At 33.1% G+C, this 19,633-nt stretch overlaps 2 protein-coding genes across 7 annotated transcripts in view; one reads left to right on the top strand and one right to left on the bottom strand.

The window, feature by feature from the left end:
- Positions 1-18,951, top strand: part of INTS12 (integrator complex subunit 12) — a 40,019-nt gene extending 21,068 nt beyond the window's left edge. For 4 of the 5 annotated variants that reach the window (XM_004269613.3, XM_033427811.2, XM_033427812.2 and 1 more), the window contains exons 6-7: positions 528-674; positions 3,914-8,249. In XM_004269613.3, coding sequence (XP_004269661.1) covers positions 528-674; positions 3,914-4,498 — 732 coding nt within the window. In that variant the 3' untranslated portion in view covers positions 4,499-8,249. Of the gene's footprint in view, positions 1-527; positions 675-3,913; positions 8,250-12,917 lie in introns of those variants that run through there. The other variant, XM_049709496.1, reaches the window with a different exon arrangement.
- Positions 6,248-19,633, bottom strand: part of ARHGEF38 (Rho guanine nucleotide exchange factor 38) — a 158,849-nt gene continuing 145,463 nt past the window's right edge. The window contains exon 2 of one of the 2 annotated variants that reach the window (XR_007477235.1): positions 6,248-6,269. Coding sequence is in view for 1 of the 2 variants with exons in the window: in XM_004269614.3 (XP_004269662.1) it covers positions 11,152-11,337 (186 nt within the window). In the remaining variant the exon portion in view is untranslated. Of the gene's footprint in view, positions 6,270-10,381; positions 11,338-19,633 lie in introns of those variants that run through there. The other variant, XM_004269614.3, reaches the window with a different exon arrangement.

The raw sequence follows: 19,633 nt of genomic DNA, 5'->3' as shown, positions 1-19,633 counted from the left end.
AGCTGGGTTTTGATTCTAGTTCTGTTTGACTCCAAAGACTGTCCTCTCAAACACTGCACTATACTGTTTATATAGTTAATATTATCTAGCTGGAGAACACTAAAGAACAAACTGAAAAATGATTAGAGTTCACAAGAGAGTTTAGTGAAGTGCCTAATATAAAATAAAAGAAAAGTCAATTTTTGGTCAAAATAAAACTGAAAATGCTTATGTGATTTTTTTTTTCTTTTTCTTTTTATCAATTTGGTTTTGTTAAAATGACATTTAATTAACCCTAATCTGGATAATTTTTAAAGTTTCGTATTATCTTTACTGTTTAGAAACTAGTAAAATCTATAAAACCATTAATTAATATGATGATACAAATAATTTGTCGAAGAATCTATATTTTCAGTGTCATCACAATATTTTTTTAATGTTCATCTGTATTTCAATTCAATGAGGAGTCCTGTGATAGATTTTATTGTCTTTCTGTGCATTTAACTAAGATTTTGTAGCTAATTTAATCTTAACACTGATTTTTGCAGGCTCAAAAAACTCAGAAACCACCACAGAAACCAGCCCCCACAGTTGTTTCTGTAGCTCCTGCTGTTAAAGATCCATTGGTTAAGAAACCAGAAACTAAACTCAAGCAAGAGTTAACTTTTCTAGCATTTAAGAGATCAGAAGTCAAGGTATAGTATATTCCATTTTTATCTAAGATTGGATTTAAATTTAGTTGACTTAATAGTTACTTGGGAAAAAAAATAATGTGAAACTTTGTACACTAAATGGCCATATGTTGGAAATTAAGACTACATTAAGACTACATTACTATTAACATTGAGTAGAAAGAGAACATTTATGTAATTATTTAATCTTGAGCTCTGCTATTTCTCTTTTTATGGTGATTAGGAACTGTTTGTGAGCATTCCAAGATAACATTCTTTACCATTCCTATGTAGTCAGCCACTTCTCTCCAATTGGGAATTTGGTTTAAATCCTAAATACCTTTGTCCTCAGTAGCAGTAGTTTTGCTCCTCACATTACTTGTGCTGATTGGCCCCATAGCTTTTTTCTTCCTGCTTATTGGCTATTGAAGTTTTCTTCTTTGTCTTATTTTTTTCTATTATTATCATGAATTTTCCCCATGAATTGGCCCTCTCTTATACTAAGGAGCCAGATTATCTAGTGAGAGTATCACCTTTCTCATTCCTAGATTTTCATCCTTGATATCATGCTACATTATTATTAATATTCTGGCATTTTGATATCATGGAATAAAATATTTTTCTAATCTAATTTTATAACAAAAAGAATGCTTTTATTGAGTTTCACATTCCAATTTTAAGCAGAAGATGGAAGAAAAAAATGTTAGCCCCAAATTCTCAAAGGTTAACCCCAGAAAATTCTAAAGCTGTTACCTTGTCCAAGTGGCTGTAAGTAGCAAAGATCAAGAACATTGGTTTGATGATAAAGAATAGGAGTATAAAGTACTCTGAGAAGGATACTGATAATTTTATTTGCAGATCATTTTTAATTTAATTTACCAGGGAAGAGCTGATATCCAAGGGATATCCATTATTGATTTGTCACATAGAAACTTGGTGAGCTAGAATAGAAGTAAGAATAACTTATTGAAAGTAATTAGAGTTGCTATATTCTATACTTAAATCACTTTTAGGTAGCTTTTTATACTAACCTGTTACTACTAAAGTTTATTTTTAGGAAACCAATATGAAATTATTTTACAGCAAATAAATTAAGGCCTTGGCTGTCATGTTCTGATTAAGAAGAGGTTTTGACGTTTTTATGATAAAATATAATAAATTTTTACTATGAAAAAAATTGTTCCCATTTATATATAAAAAGCAATTTAAAAATAGCTTTCTAACTAGGATAATAGGCAAGAAAATATTTTTAGTTGAGAACAATTGTGAAATTTATTTTCTGCACTGGAATAGTAAGAAATTACTTGGTCTCCGTTGTTTGTGTTATTTTACTTTTGTGCATCCTGATAGTATTATAAGCCATCTGTCATTCAGTTGAAAAGCAATACCAGTAACAGCAAACCATTAAAATAAAATGCCATACACACAGAACTTGCTTTGTACTTCATAAGTGTTGGTCTTTTTGATTACTTCAGATGGGTTTTCTTTTGTGAAGTTTGTTGAAAGATCATTTAGCCATATAGCAGGCAGTTTTATGTTTAATATAAAGAAAAGGAAAAAATCAGATCTTTCATCACTGAAAATTAAAAGTTTGCTACACCTGTGTCCTTTTGCTTCCTTGACTAACTTTTTTTCATTACCTGTATGCATATCTCTAGGAACTTGTAATTGATGTAAAGTTTATCTTCTTTGCATAACCTTATGAGATAGTCATTGTATGATGTTACTGTAAAAAATCCTATCGGGGCTTCCCTGGTGGCACAGTGGTTGAGAGTCCGCCTACCAATGCAGGGGTCACGGGTTCGTGCCCCGGTCTGGGAAGATCCCACATGCCGTGGAGCGGCTGGGCCCGTGAGCCATGGCCGCTGAGCCTGTGCATCGGGAGCCTGTGCTCTGCAACGGGAGAGGCTGCAACAGTGAGAGGCCCAAGTATGGCAAAAAAAAAAAAAAAAAAAAAAAAATCCTATCGTTTTTTGGAGTATGTGAACAATAATCTGGACCCTCCTCTGATAAAGACCTCAGAGAACTCTGTTTACATTATTTTTCACATTGGTTTAAAATGTTTAATGCAGACAATATTGACGGCTACTTTGTAAGAACTAAAAACGTTTTTCTCAACTCATTCAGAGTTCAGTTCTAAAATATAACTGAGTATATTTTAAGCATGATAACTACCATATTTTAAAGTAAGATACTATTTGTAAGACTTTACCTTTTACGTATTTAACACTTTTGTGAATCTCAAGAATATGAAGGTAGAAAAAGTGCCAGTGTGAAATTCAGTCCGTAATTAATTTGAACAAAGTGCATTTTTCCCTAAACGTTAAGGTGAAAAAAATTGTTCTCATATGAATAAGAGCAATATTTATGTAGCGACATTGGTATCACTGTTAGCTTTTGACTGGCCAAGGAAGTTAATTAGAGAAATTGAAGTGTTATACCTTTAAGAAATACATCTGGGAGTGAGTCAGGCATACCCAAAATGTCACTATGCAGCTTATGAGGCAGTTGATTAAAAATGTTATACAGAAGCAGGGATCTCTTTGTGATAGTTTCAGTGGAAACATGGACAAATTGTGAAAATAAAGTCATGAGACCTTCTTAGTATATTTCGACCTTTAGAGTTGTACAATTCCAAGTAGTTAACATGGTGTATCTGTATATATTTTGCAATGCAGTAGCTATTTGCTCAAAATTTGTGGGGGATTTTTAAAAATAGGTTCAAAATCTTATGTATTCACTCAATATTTATTGAGTGAATCTCTTCATCTCAGACATCTCCTACATATCCTGGGCGTGAGCATTTTTGTCCATTAAGAGTGGATTCTGTTTTTGAAATGATCCACAAGTCATTTGGAGCAAAGCCTAAAGAATTAGATGTTTTACTGAGCTAAATAGTAACCTTTTTGGGTGAAAAACAAGTTAAAGCATTAAATCTGATTTTCTGATATGGCTTGTAACCAAATCTAGGAGCAGTCCTCAAAAAGGAATTCCCATATATTTTTTTCTGCAGTGATTAGAAGAAGAATATGACATCCCATAATTTCTGCTTTATAAATGGTAGCACCCATTAGCTATGGATAGGTTTTCTTGTATGTGTTTTTTCAGATCAGTTTAGCAGAACTTAATTTTGGTGCTATGCTTTAAATTTCCCAGATCATTTTTGTATAAAATGTCTTAACCATTAAACTTGTTACATATTTAAGAATATTATATTAGGTGTTAATTACACTTGGCTCTAATATTTATATTATGTTTTTTAGGCATCCACGGTTGTTTCAGGAAATTCTTCTAGTACCAGTGTTTCCTCTTCAGCAACTAGTGGCCTAACTGGATGGGCAGCTTTTGCAGCCAAAACTTCTTCTGCTGGTCCATCCACAGCAAAATTGAGTTCAACAACCCAAAACAATAGCGGGAAACCTGCTACCTCATCAGCTAACCAGAAGCCTGTGGGTTTGACTGGTCTGGCAACATCATCCAAAGGTGGAATAGGTTCCAAAATAGGTTCCAGTAACAGCACTTCACCCACTGTACCACTGAAACCACCTCCACCTCTAACTTTGGGCAAAACTGGCCTTAGTCGCTCAGTTAGTTGTGACAATGTTAGCAAAGTAGGTCTTCCCAGTCCAAGTAGTTTGGTTCCAGGAAGCAGCAGCCAACTAAGTGGGAATGGAAATAGTGGGACATCAGGGCCTAGTGGAAGTACCACTAACAAAACCACTTCAGAATCAAGCAGCTCTCCCTCAGCATCCCTTAAAGGTCCAACTTCACAAGAATCACAACTCAATGCCATGAAGCGATTACAGATGGTCAAGAAGAAGGCTGCCCAAAAGAAACTCAAGAAGTAATGTGGCCAAGTAGGTTTTTATATCATATTACCCTAAAGATTAAAATCTTATTATTAAGACATAAACTGTAGTATACTATAATTTAATAAAAATCTTCATAATGAAATTTATTATTTCTTACCTTAAAATGCTAATTAGTAGTTAATGAAACTTGGAAATGTTTATTTTAAATCTGTTTAGCATTTTTCTTTTGACAGTTTTCATAGTATGTGAAAACAATGATTAGAATGACTAATTCTCGATGAAAACTTCTGGAATTCCAGAAGACTGATAGCATATGTGAATTTTTTTTAAAAATTCATCTTCTGGCAAAGTCCCAATAATTGATCCTGCTGAATAAAATGCCTTACAAAGAGCCAGGGATGACCCAAGTTTTCTACTCCCCGCCCTGCCATAGTCTGGATATTCATTGGCAGTCCCAGCCTCATTTCAATTGATTCTCCCTCTCCCCCCAAATATTTCATCTCCCCATTTTCAAAATTAATTTTTCATAATTGATTTCTCATATCCCTGTATTATGTTTTTACCTTTTTGTCACCTCATATCAGTTATTTAGGGATTTATCTCTTCCAATAGATTGTGAACCCCCATGCCCTTTCAGTGCAATAGTTTTCTCACATTTCCCAGTTTCATCACATTGCCAGTGTAACATATGCACATAGTATATGCTTAATAAATGTTGACTTTTGATTTTTCCTGGTTACACACATTCCTGAGAATTCTTGAGGAAAATACCCATTCCAAGAGTCTTTGTGGATGGATAATTTCTGATTTGTTTACATACTGATAGCATCTTCCTATACCATGAAAAAAAAGGCGATTTTATTTTTACTGCCCAAAATATTACAGCAATTTACCTAATTTTAGTTAACTTTGTATAAAAGAAGCTCCCATATAATGATTAATTCTTGAGATTCTTTTGAAGTGTGTGTGTGTACATTAAGTCAGAAAGTATGAAGGGTCTGAGTTGTTGACTTTTTGCAAGCTAGCAAATTATCCTGCTCTTGTTTTACATACATACTCTGACAGAAGACATGAGGCTTTCTGGATCAGAGCAATAGCAAAATGTAGCAGCCATTTTTATATATTTTATACTTCATGAATACCTCATTTCATCCAGAAACTAGAAGTCCAGCAAATTCCTACATTCACTAGACTGAGCAGCCTTTTTCTTTCAGCTTTGATGTATGCAACTAACACTTCACTATAAACCTCTAATCTCAAACCCTTTCCCTTAATTCCTATATTTTCCTCATGTTATTATTCTAAAATATATTGATAAATGATTTCTGTGAATTTAAAGCTTTTTAAAGTAAACTTGGTCTTTTTTAAGGAAAGATATTTTAAACTGCTTTGTTAAATAATGGCACTAAATTATTCATGGTAAATTACGATTCAGTACTGAAATAATCCATTGCTTACAAAGTGGAGTAAACATCTATTTACATGTTTAAAATCTGCCTGCAGATGTTTTTGTTTTGAGAAACTCAGATTTCTGTGGAATAAATACCAATTTGGCATCAACTCCAAGTCCCCTTTAGTGTCAAAAGACCAAAAAAAAATGTATATTCATCATTATTTGCTTATAGTTCAGGGCCAGTTTGGACTAAACTGGATAAAACGACAGTGTGACACAAGTTCATCTCAACAACTATAACAGTTAATATAACCTCAGTACCTACAAGAAATTAAAGCAATAATGCAGACAGTTGTACATTGGCAATTGGCACCTGTAATGGAAAATTTTATCCCATCATAGTCAAAACATCTGCTGAATAGAGTTGAAAAGAGAAGCAATTATTTTACTTTCTATAGTATTTCAGAGAAGACTTTAGAAAACTTTAGGAAGTAATTTAACTTTTATTGAGCATGGCTCTTTGTATAGATTATGTGTATAAATATATATTTAGAATCTTCACATATGTGTAGGATGCATACATCTAGTAATGTATAACTCACTCAGTTTGGTATTTTATAGAGGTATATTTGGTATTAGAGTTTATCCTCAAGTAGCTCTTAGACCTTGATTTTACCATATCATTAAGTGAGCTACAAGGCTTTTTAACTGAGCATGTGATGAAAGTGGCCAGCTTTATATTAATAATATTTATCACTTCTTTTATTCTGTTATGTATCGTTTGTTTTTCCCATCGAATTTAAATTGTGTGACGGCAAGGATTTTGTTTGTCTTGCACACCATGGTATTCCCACTGCAGCTTTTGGCTCAGTGAATGAATAGACAGATATATAGCTGAGCCAAAAAGCAAGCTTTTAGGATTGTAAGTTCAAATCCCATTTTAGTAGAAATTTGGTCAATATCACTTTTCTGTTTTGTATATCATGCTTTCCATTAGATTATTTAATCAGATAATTTAGTGACTTAAAACGTTAAAAGAACACTGGCTTAAAGTCAGAAGACCTGTTTTTGAATCCCAGTCCCTCCATGTATTAGCTGTGTAATCTTGGTTTCCTCCTGTATGATGATAATGAATGAGATCAAATGAAAGACCTCTAATATTCAAAGGTTAGGTGATTCTGACTCTTAACAAGGATGTGGTAGTACTGTTTATTAGTAACAGATTATAAACTGTGATGACCATAGGTTATATAGGAAATACATCATTTTATAGAAATACACTTGGTGCAATAATTATAAAAATTATATAAGCAAGTAGAGAAAGCCATACATTTACATACCATAATATTATTTCTTTAAAGTAAGATAAGCTGTATTTAATTAACTAAGAATACATTCCCTAGATTTTTGAACAAGAACGTCTTATTCTGGTATATACTAAAATGACTTATTTTCCTGAAAAATTAAAGCAAATTTTGTCTGTATCTAGAGTATAATATTGTGTGTGCAGTAACTGGCTTACAGAGACTCAGCTTGAATTCCTGGAGTAAAGATTTTTATATTGGAATAATCTTGTAGATCACAGAGAATTTAATGACTGGCTTTTTATATATATACTATTTAGTATATATAAGAGGAGGGAGATAATTAAAAAAATTTTTTTAAATAGACTTTAAAAATAGTATCATTCCATAAGTAGTAGGATATCTCGAGAGTATAAAGTCTAGTGTCCTTCCAATCAATCAAATTTAATTCCTTCCTCATCAACTATAATGTAAACTTATATGCCTAATTTAGCTTAAATTTTGTGAGGTTTCTAGATGTATTCAGTATTGAACGGTGCACTGAGTGCCTTAAGAAACTGTAGTTATGACAAACAGGATTTAAGTAAAGTGGTTTTGCCATCTTAGAATATGAAGATTTCCTCTCTTTACTCACAGAACTTTGAGAGGTTTTTGCAATTGACAAAAGTCCAAGAAGTTTATGGAAAAGTGAAGAGTTTTTAATTCCATGTTTACTAATTTTTGTAAATCATCTAAATATTCATCACAAATAGTGACAAGCATCTCTAAAAGTCCAAGTTATAGTTTAGGGAAGATATGGAATATACCAGCACTTAAAAGTATTCCATGCAATGCTGCATTTATATGATTAACAATGTGCATTTTATCTCTTCTGCACAATTCCTCCTTCATAGAATTTTTATACTAAGAACAGATATTTTTCTAAAATATAAGGAATGTTCATATAGTGGCCTTGTGACTTTTTCACATGACTTAAGCACCCATGGTAACTTTGTATTACTGTTTTTTTAATAATTTCTAAACTTTATTATGTGTATAGTTTAAGGCATCTGTATTTAAAAATAAATACTAAATAAAATGTATATATACACCTGTTTATTTGTTTTGTGAAGAAAACTAGCCACAAAAATTTCCCCTTCATTCTTGGTAAAAATACCTATTTCAGAGAATTCTATACTATAAAATAACATTTAATTTTAAAGATATAAAGAAAGAATATATAATTAGCATACCCTGCCTAAATTGTAATGATGGCACCAACAGTTCTATCTTTTTAAACTTCTTGAAGACTTATATACATCATAACTGTCTTGGGATTTTATTTCCCCTAGACCCAACAAAATAATTCCTGACCTCAAAATTACAATTACTTGATTTGAAATAACATACTTAGAAAACAAATGTATCGCATAATGTTTTAAAAAAAAACAAACCTAAATGGCATATGAAATGTAGGTTGTATTTTTAAAATAGCAACAATGTAATGGATGTTCTGCACAATGGTGGGGGACTGCAGAAGGTGGCTTCATTACAACTCTTGCTCAGCAACTAACTGCAGCTATGATTTTAATGGTGTGGTGTCTTGTAAGGTCAGACTGGAAGCATCAATCCTAAGACCACACAGGTAGACAAAACTTCTCATATACATCTAGTCACTTATATCAGCCAGAAAAGCAGATATGTGTTACTTTTATAATGCTTCATTTTGGGGGTGGTGGGGGGAGTTTTTAGGTCATAATTAATTTAAATTATATAAAAATTCCCCACGGGTTGGGTATATTCATAGTTGGCACAAGTTAAAAGACAAAAAGTCCCTGTATGTCCAGTCTTCTTTTGGTACCCAACTCAAAAAAATATTTTGTGTATAAAACAACTATACCCCAATAAAAAAAAGTTTTAAAAATAAAAGAAATATGCCTCCTTCTGTAGTGAAGACAGCCACTGGACATTTTGCTGGCTCCAATATGGGGCCTTTCCATGGGTGATATTCAAAATACTTAACAATAAGCATGGTAACATAAATTAATATATAAATCCAATATTTACATTTTTTTCTATTTTCTAAATCAATTAAATGATGTAGCATACAACTCACTAAGCAAAATAAATTGTGCAAATTATTCATCAAAAAAAATTCTATGCAGAAACAACTTATAAGTAGAACTTTATAAGTCCAGGTTTAAATTAAGAATTTTAGAAACAATATCATAAAATATAAATTTTTCTGTCATGTAAAGCCTTATCATGAATTTCTGTGGTTATACATGTCATACGTATGCTAAAGTCAACAGCTCTCTGAGAAGCAGCATTCTTCATTTGTTTTTCGTATTCCTCAGTAATGTATGTAACGATATATATTATAGCGATCAAATCTTTGAAAGTAATTTTAATCTTAAAATTTAGTGTATTAACACATTTTATATGGACAATGAAAATCCACCTTATTTTGGTGTTTAAAGGAAACCACCAAGTCAAATTTAATCTTTTTTCTGTTTCAAAGAAGCATCTTTAGTTCAATAAAATGTCTTGGGACAAAATATGCCTGAAATCTTAGGGGACAGTTCTGAGCTATTCCTAAATTAAAGTTCAGTGTTCCGGGACATTGTGTTACAGCAGATGTTATCCTCAATGCCTACCTGGTCTAAGTACTAATCAGCAACTAAAACTATTTACATCTTAGCTCAGAACATGGAACACACATTCCCCATTCATCATCTACATGATTGAGTGATCCAAAAATATTTTCTCATTAAAGTATCATTAGTGATCATGTAGGATAGTTTTTAAACAATTATACTTTCAAAAATGTTTAAGCAAAAAATAAAAATAATAAACCTACGTGCTTCCTTTTCTCTAGGCTTATCATGGAAGTTCCTATAGCCCTTGATTTTGAAAAACTTCTCAATACTTAAATATGGACCTAAGAGGAAAATGGTCCTCATCGATGTTCATTACTTTTATCACTATGTTCTTTGCTCATAGTAAATGTATACCATGTAGTGGTTAGGGGTGTGGACCGCAGAACCAGACCTGGGTTTGAGTTTCAGCGCTACCACTTACTAGCAGTGTGACTTGGGCTAAATAGATTACTTCACCTCTTTAGGCAACAGTTTACTCATAATGTTGTGAGTATCAAATAAGTTACCACATATAAAGTGTTTATAACAATGTCCGGCACGTGGTATGCATTCAGTAAATGTTATCACTATTATGTTATTCAAGTTTCTTTTTTTTTTTTAAAGTTCGAAACTTACATTAAAGAGAGGGTCCAGGGACTTCCCTGGTGGTCCAGTGGTTAAGACTCCACGCTTCCAATGCAGGGGCGCGGGTTTGATCCCTGGTTGGGGAGCTAAGATCCCACATGCCCTGTGGTGTGCCGTGTGGCCAAAAAAAGAAAATAGAGGGTCCATATCAGACTTCTAGTTGACTGTTAATTAAGTGTACAATTTCTATTCTTATGTCTCTTTAGTACACTCCCTGGTTCATGCATATGTGTATATAATCTATACCATATAGTACACATATATGTGTGTAAACCATGTAATGTATATGGTATATATTTGTGTGTATGTATATATGTGCATGCGTGTGCAAAAGAGAGAATATGAAAAACAAAAACATTGAAGGCAAAATATATAATACAGAAAAATAAAATACAGTAAATTGAAAAAACCTTGTCCTTAAATCCAACCTTTCATGACGATAAAGAATACATTTACCCTTTCAGAAGATCACTTTTAAGTAGTTGATAGTTGGAGCTTTGACTGTTTGTTTTGCTATTTGTTTGTTTAGTGTTTCCTTCAACATGTATTCTTCATAATACATTTTGAAATAATCTTGTTTGGAAGTACAGTCTTCCTTAAAACCTGGTATGGTATCAGTTCATGTAGTTTGGAGGTTTCTTGATTCCTAGGTCAACATTTTGTAATGTCGGTTTTATGAGGTAGTCAGTCAACGACTTGCCAGAAAATAAAAGTCAAAGGCTTATTTTCTTAAGCATAAGTCATCTTCCCAAGGTAGTTAGCTGGAACATAGCCCTTCTGCCCTTGAACTTCAGCTAACCACCACTCTTTGTTGCCACTTAGGTCACAAAATCTAAGTATATGAACTCTTTGGTATTCCTGAAGGCTAAGTTCATGGTCACTCCGTGCCTGAAAGGCATGAACTGCATAGAAAATCTAGACACAGAAGCAAATGACATTATTAGAAGCAGAGCCTAAAAATTTAGACAAACATAATAAAGACTTCCAAGCTTTTAGAAGAAATGCTGAAGTTTTCTTCTTTTTCCAAAGTCACTCCCCAACTCCTTTGTTGGATTTATTTTGCTAAAGTATGGCCCAAGATGAAAATAGAGTGAAATTTCCATTCTTATTGTTCTGTTGGGAGGAGTCTAAACTGTCCATTCTTGAAGGCAATTTGGCACTTTCTATTAGATTTTTTAAATGTTAACTCTTTTTGATTCAGAAATAGCTCTAAGAGTCTCTTCTATGAAATAGAAACATTGGCACAGATTATTGCATAATAATGTTACTGCAATACCGACTTACTTATAAGGTGAAAAGTGGGAGGGAAGTTGGAATAACACTAAAGGTTCAGCAAAAATTAAATTCTAGATACTTACATTAAGGAAATTTGTAGTCATAAAAATAGTGTTTTCTGAGACTAATAACACAGGAAAATTCTTATGATAAAGTGCTCAGCGCCCCCCCCAAAAGATACAGAATCAGATGTGCAATATGTGTCTAATATTGTTAGATGGTTTTCTTTGAGTAGTAGAATTAGAGGTGATTTTCATTTTTATTTGTTGACTCATTTTATAAACTTTTATAATGACAATGTATTAAATTTATAATTTTAAATTATTTGAGTGACCTAGAGAGACTAATAAAATATATTTCAGTCAAAAGAATTTTTCTTTAACCTCAAAAGAGTACTTCATAATTATTAGATACATAGGAAGCCTCTAAATAAGTGACTAGTCCCTCCTCCACTAAAATCATAAGACTGTTAATAAAAATGTTCGGTTATGGTATAAAATTTAGCAATCAACTAACAACATTTATTCATTCATTTATTTAATTAGAAGTTATTAAGTATCTATTAATAACCAGATATTATGTTATCAGAGAACTTATAACCCAGCTAGGCAAAACAAATGCCAATAAAAAGGAGCACATGCAAAAACAAAAAAACAAAACAAAAAACGCCCTACAAATGCAGGTGATATATATATATCAGCTAATTGTGAGCTGTGTTTTGGAAGAAGTAACCTTTTACAGGTGACGAAGTTGATAAAGGGGTGGATATGTCTTATTCAAAGGTACAGAGGTGAATACATGGAAACAGTATATGGGAAAGGCAAGCAGATTAACTTTCTCAAAATTGAAGGTCAATATAAAAAGGAAATTATGAGAAATAAGGTGACTCCATTGAGCAGGAAAGAGACTGGGTAATGTGGAGGGGGGACTACAGTTGACCCCTGGACAACACCCAACTGAGTGGGTCCACTTATAAGCAGATTGTTTTCAGTAAATTATTGGAAAAATTTGGAGACATTTGCAACTATTTGAAAAAACTCACAGATGAACCACATAGTTTAGAAATATCAAAAAAATTAAGAAAAAGTAAGGTATGTCATGAGTGCTTAAACTATATATAGTAACTAGTCTACCCTTACTTGCATAGGCATAAGATGAGTGATATTTAACATAAAAAAATGTGTTCGTTTTCTTACTGTTTTATAACTTTGCTTTCAAAGAATTATATTACTGTTCAGTATGCCTCTTCCTCATAATTGGAGAGACTGCGTATCAGCCTATCATCACAGGTAAGTGTTTTTTTTAAGAGTAAACAATATTTCCAATATTGTACTAGGAATATGGCTATAATACTGTATGCCATAAAAATTTGATAATGATTCAGTCATTAGTGTATAGACTAGCCTACCATGAAGCAATCATATTGATTACACTAGGCTACCATAAAGCAATCCTATTGCTGCTGCTTTGTTTTCAATGCATGAATCATTATACCTGTAAATAAATATGAATTGCTTTTTCATATTATTTTTTCATTTCTGATGTCTAGTGTTAGCAATACATTTAACATCTACAGTGTTTTGTATCATATAATACAATATTGAAGTGGGTATTAAATGATTCATTTTGTAAACAGATGACATAAACTTAGAGTATCTATAAATACAGTACAGTACTGTAAATGTATCCTTTTCCTTATGATTTTCTTAATCTTTTTTTCTAGCTTACTTTCTTGTATGTATATATAATACATAAACATACAATATATATGTTAATCAAGAATTTATATTATCAGTAAGGCTTCTGGTCAACAGTAGGCTATTAGTAGTTAGGTTTTGGAGGAGTCAAAATTTTTTGTAGATTTTCAGCTGCCCAGCGGGTCAGCACACCTCACCCCCGAGTTGTTCAAGGGTCAACTGTATAGGTACAGTGTAAGCTATTCTTTAGATCTTGAACTATTTAGCTTTTGATGGTATTCTGATACCACTGACTTATATATCATCTCATCAGCTCTAGCATGAGCTCCACCTCAGAGAGAGGAACCACATTTCAACTTCCATTGACCACATCTGGTATACAGCAGGAATTCAAATATATGTTGATTTGATTTGAAACTAAGGCTGAAGGGCTTGGATATCATACAAGAACATTCAAGAGATAATCTTGTGTCATACAAGATACATACAAGACAGATTGGTGGACATGGGTTATTTTGTAATTTTAAAAAGTAAAGAGAAAACAAAAAGGGAGATGCCATAAATTCTTGAGCAATGGAGTGGTAGCAATAATGACCACCTTTTATAACTCTCATAACAGTTTACATGTCACATGTGCTTTATCCTCAACAACCCTGTGAGCTGTGACTTAAAGAAGTAACAAGCTCATAATCATAGAGCTAGTTGGTACTGCTAGGACCATATCTTCTAACTCCAAATCCTGTGCTTGGTCCATTTCTCATAGTACTTTAGGAACCAAACTCTTGTTCTAGCAAGGATGTGCAGAGTGTATTCTTGTGGAAAGGGACTGGAATCTCTAATATGTTTTGTTGTTTAGAAAGTGAAGACATTGAATATATTCACAAGAACAGAGTGGAGGGATTTGGTTTGCAAAAGCTTTCAGGAACATGATGTATCATAACACAGCTTCTGAAATAATCTTAAGAGCCCACATTAGCAGTTGCTAGCCATCTATTGCAATTTTTATACATAATGTATATACTTTATCAGTGCAGCTATAGATTTTTTAGCAGGTCAAATTACCTGCTAATATATGATTCCTAAATATTTGTGGTGGTCTTTCAATTTGGCATATATACTCTCAAGGGCAATATAAAATCTTCCACCTACATCTATTTGGTATGAAATTATGGCAAAGCTTATATTTTAAACGCTCAATATAGATTCTCATAGAATTGTAAACTTAAAGTACAAAATTATAATATATACTTTCAATATTTTAGATGGTCATAGTCCAAAATTAATTTAGGATGAGGATTTTTCGGTTTTTATATATGTTTGTGCTTCCACTTAAGATAGATACTCAAAATGGAAGTAAGTCTGCTTTTAAAGAGATGGGAGTCGATCACGTTTGACTACAAGTTAGAAGTTTTCAATCTGTTATGGATTTAAGAGCTAAAGGTTTTCTCTCTTTTTTAAAAAAATATTTTAATTGTTCTAGGCTGTTGGACTTTCAGTGTTATTATGTTTTGGTCCAGACACATTAAAATTTTGTAAATTTAAGACATAATCATCTAATCCTTTTTTTCCAAACCTTGGCATTTATGAAAATATATTTTATTAGTTGCTTCTTTGTAATCTGTAAAGCTCTGACGCATTTTATGGACAATATTTTATGACTACAACCCAGTTCTCCACAGCATTTACTCTTTTTAAATAACACTCTGTATTACTGTATTATTGACTCATACCCAATTTATTACCTACTGTTCATAACCACCAGCTCTTTCCTTGTGGTACCATTGCCAGTTCAGCATTTCCTTATGCTATATTTGTGCATTTAATTATTCTCCCTTAGTGAGCCACGTTACCTATCTTCACTGAATTTCATTTTATTGATTTCATCCCAGTTCTCCAGTTAGCAACAACAAAAATCATAATGTATTTTAATCTTTCTTTCCAAAACTAAAAAGCTACAAAACCAGCATTTACAGTATTATATCATATTAGCTCAGGAAGCCAAGATAGTTATATGGCATGAAAAATGCTCATTCTTCTCTCTTACCCACCAGGAGCAAGCTTTCTTGTTCTTTAGTTAACAATTATGAATTGTTATTACACAAGTAATTTTTGTAAAAAACAATTTTAAATAAAGGTAAACACAAAGAAATTTACTAATTTTTATTAATACCTTGTTTTTCTTTTATCCTTTCTTTTCTTCTTCCACTTTCTATCTACCTACCTACCTAAAGTGGTAATAAACATGTAATTATTGTACACATAATTTTTGCAACCTGCTTTTTCACTTCAAAATATATTTTAAAATCTTTTCATGTCAATAAATAGCTCTCTAAAGCATCATTTAATGACTACTTAAATATGTTACAGCCTGCTGACTTTTGAAGCACTTTAAAAATAATGACACACTAGATATATAGCATTATCATCATAAGCAGCTGAAAAATGTATAGAGGAGGGACCGGACAATGAATCTAGAATTAGTGCAAAACAACTTTTTTGATGTCAAAAATTATGTTCTCAGTATTATTTATGTGAAAAAAGAAAAGAGCACTGATTCTCAGCCATTACTTCCCTCTAAAACTTGGTTTTAGCCATTATTAAACTTGGTCCTCTTCAAGAAGTACCAAAGATTATCACATTAGTCCAACATCCTGCTTGCCAAACAAGGCATCTTACATACTGTGGTAGGCAGAATTCTAAGGAGAACCCCAAGATTACCACCTCCTGCTGAACTTGTTCTGTATAATCCCCTCTGTGAATATGTTGGGATTTCACTCTTGTGATTAGGTTACATTACATGGTAAAGGTAAAGGGATCTTACAACGGTGCCTAATAAGGTCCCTAATAAGTTGACTTTGAGTTAGATGAACACTATCCTGAGTGAGCCTGACATAATCAGGTGAGTCCTTTAAAAGAGAGTCCAGTCACCTCTGAAGGGAAAGATTTGAAATCAGAGAGATGCTCTCCTGCTGGCCTTGAGCAAGCCAACAGCCATGTCGTGAACTGCCTATAGGGACAGCCACATGGCAAGGATCTGAGCACAGCCTCTGAGTGTTGACAGTGGTCCTTGGTTGATAGCCAGCAAGAAAATGGAGACCTTGTTCCTACTGGAACAAGGAACTAAGTTTTGCCAACAACCATGAGCTTGGAAGACAACCCTGGTTTTCAGAAAGAGGCACAGCCAAGCAAACGTCTAGATTTCAGTTCTCTGAGATTCCAAGCAGAGCACCCAGCTAAGCTGTTGCCTGTACTTCTGACCATGGAAACGGTGAGATAATAAATTTATGTTGTTTTAAGCTATTTAGTTTGTGACAATTTGTTATGCAGCATAGAAAACTAATACAGATCATGCCATTATTATTTGATCAGAAGAGACCTGCAATTTGGGTTGCGTTATTTCAACTCAAAGCAAAGGTATAGGGGATTCTGTGGGGCCGCAGATCCAAGCTGCATTTTCTAATCCAGCTATATTTGTAATAATGTTTAGATTTATATCCCTGACACCAGGGTCTGTTTTGAATTGGTTCGAAACTCAGAGGAGAAAGAAAACAAGTAGCACTTTATGGAGAGATATCATTAATATACTTTCTGTTTTGGGCAAAAGAAAATTATCTCATTACTTTTCCTCTCAGCAATGGAAACTTCTAATGGATCTAATTCTCATGATACATAATAGGTTTACTCAAAGACAATTACTCTGCAGTAGCAGCTAGTAGGCACTAGATGCAATTTTAGACTATACAGTTCATGCTGAAAGAGCCTAAGTGAGGTGCTTAATCTAAAAGTCCCTGTAAAGCCAAGTAAAAACTAGAACTCAACATCAAGCCAGCTTTAGGTCATCTTCACAAATTTGGTCCTCCAGTGTCTGTCCTAGGTTATTAAGATAACTTAGAAAGTTATCTTAGTAACCTAGAAGTTATTAAAAGCCAGCCAGGCTTTAATCAAGTATATAGATTTCACTGATAAAAATTCATTTATCAGTTGGTATTATAACATTATATTGTCTTATAGAAGCTCTGAATAAACTAAGAGAGTGAATGAGTAATAGAAAAACAGGGTTTTTGAAACTTCAAGACAGAAAAGTGGTAAGAACACATAGTAATATATAAATGAGTTTAGAATCAGTAGTGACTGGGACAAAGTACTTGCAAATTATATATCTGATAAAGAACTCTATGCAGAGTATATAAAGAATTCTTAAAACTGTGTAATAAGAAGGGAAATGACCCAATTTTTAAAATGGGCAAATATTTGAAAAGACCTTTCACCAAAGGAGATGCAGGAATGGCCAATAAAAACATGAAAGATACTCAATAGCATTAGTCATTAGGGAAATGTAAATCAAAACTACAATGAGACACCACTTCACTTCCATTAAGATGGCTGTGATAAAAAAGACAGACAACAAGGCAAGGATGTGGAGAAACTGCAATTCACAATCCTCATACATTGCTGTTGGGTACATACAACGGGGCAGTCACTTTGAAAAACAGCTTAGCAGTTTTTTTAAAAACTTAATCTTACCAATAAGCAATTCGACTCCTAGGGATCTACTCAAGAAAATGAAATTCACACAAAGACTTACACACAAATGTTCATAGCAGCATTATTCATAATAGAAATTACCCCAGATGTCCATCAGTTGGTGAATGGATAAACAAAATATGCTATATTCATAGAGTAAAATACCGTTAGGCAATGAAAAGCAACAAAATACATATACATACTACAACACGGATGAATCTCAAAAAAACATGCTAAGTGAAGGAAGTTGGCTGTAAAACACCACATATTGTATGATTCCATTAATACAAAAAATACAAAGAAGGCAAATCTATGGAGGAAAAAAGTGATTAAAGATTTCTTGGGGCTAAAAGTGAGAAAGAGGAGGAGCTGCAAATGTGTTCAAAGGATCTTTTAGGGTGAAGGAAATGTTCTAAAGTTGGATTCAGGTAATGGTTGCAAAACCCTGTTAATATACTAAAAGTGCATTGTATACTTAAATTGCATAAATTGTATGGTATGTAAATAAGAACTTAATAAAACTTTTTTAATGTATCAGTCATGAATTGGACAGCAATCAATGTATTGTTGAAAGAAGTTGAATAAAAATAGTTTTGAAGAGCAGTATGGCAATGTATATCAAGACTTTACATATCCTTTGACACTCCAGTATTTTCAGGAACTTGCCCTACAGATATACTCATATATAAGTGTATAAAAATAGATGAACAAGGATCTGGCCTGAAATATTGTTTGAAATTTTAAAAACCTCAAAATATTCTGAATGTCTATTATTATGGTAATAGTTACATAAATTATGATGTATCCAGATAATGAAATACTATGCAGAATTTTTAAGGAAGAAGGTAGATATTTAGGTACTGTTTTATCTAAGATATATTGTTAACTGAAAAAAATTATGTACCACGTATATGTTCCCACTCGTCTAAGTATAAATTCACTCATGTAAATACAATATCTGAAAAGATATACCTGCATGTTGTCTCTGAAAAGTAGGACTGAGGAGAGAATAAAGACCTTTACTATTAATTTACATATATCTTTCTACTGTTTTAACTTTCCACAAAGAACATGTATTAACCTTATTTTTAAAAAAGTTTAATTAATAAAAACCCACTAGGGGCTTCCCTGGTGGCTCAGTGGTTAAGAATCCGCCTACCAATGCAGGGGACACGGGTTCAAGCCCTGGAAGATCCCACAAGCCCATGCACCACAACTACTGAGCCTGTGCTCTAGAGTCTGCGAGCCACAACTACTGAGTCCATGTGCCATAACTACTGAAGCCCGCGTGCCTAGAGCCTGTGCTCCGCAACAAGCCCCCGCAATAAGAACGCACCACAACGAAGAGTAGCCCCTGCTCACCACAACTAGAGAAAGCCCACGGGCAGCAACGAAGACCTAATACAGATTTAAAAAAAGGCCACTAAGGAAAAAAAAACAAGTTTAAAAAAGGAACCAGTTAGTTCGTCACCACTTGGGGATTAACATTTCTGAGGTAGCAAAAAGGAACCTTATATTATAGTTAACTTACCATTTTGGGAAAGGGTTATGCCAATAGCTTTTGCACTGGTTAAGTGAGAGAAAGGTAGCTTTTAAAAGTTTCAGTATATGTCAATAGTATATGTCATTATGCAAGAGATTAAAAATGACTGATTCATAGATAGGGCAATGAAGATACTGCTCTCAGAGGAACTACGGTCAGTTTTCCACATGCT

This window comes from Orcinus orca, chromosome 4 (genome assembly GCF_937001465.1).
Source record: "Orcinus orca chromosome 4, mOrcOrc1.1, whole genome shotgun sequence".
NCBI lineage: Eukaryota > Metazoa > Chordata > Mammalia > Artiodactyla > Delphinidae > Orcinus > Orcinus orca.
Note: the sequence above shows the minus strand (reverse complement) of the source record. Positions and strands in the feature narration are given on the sequence as shown.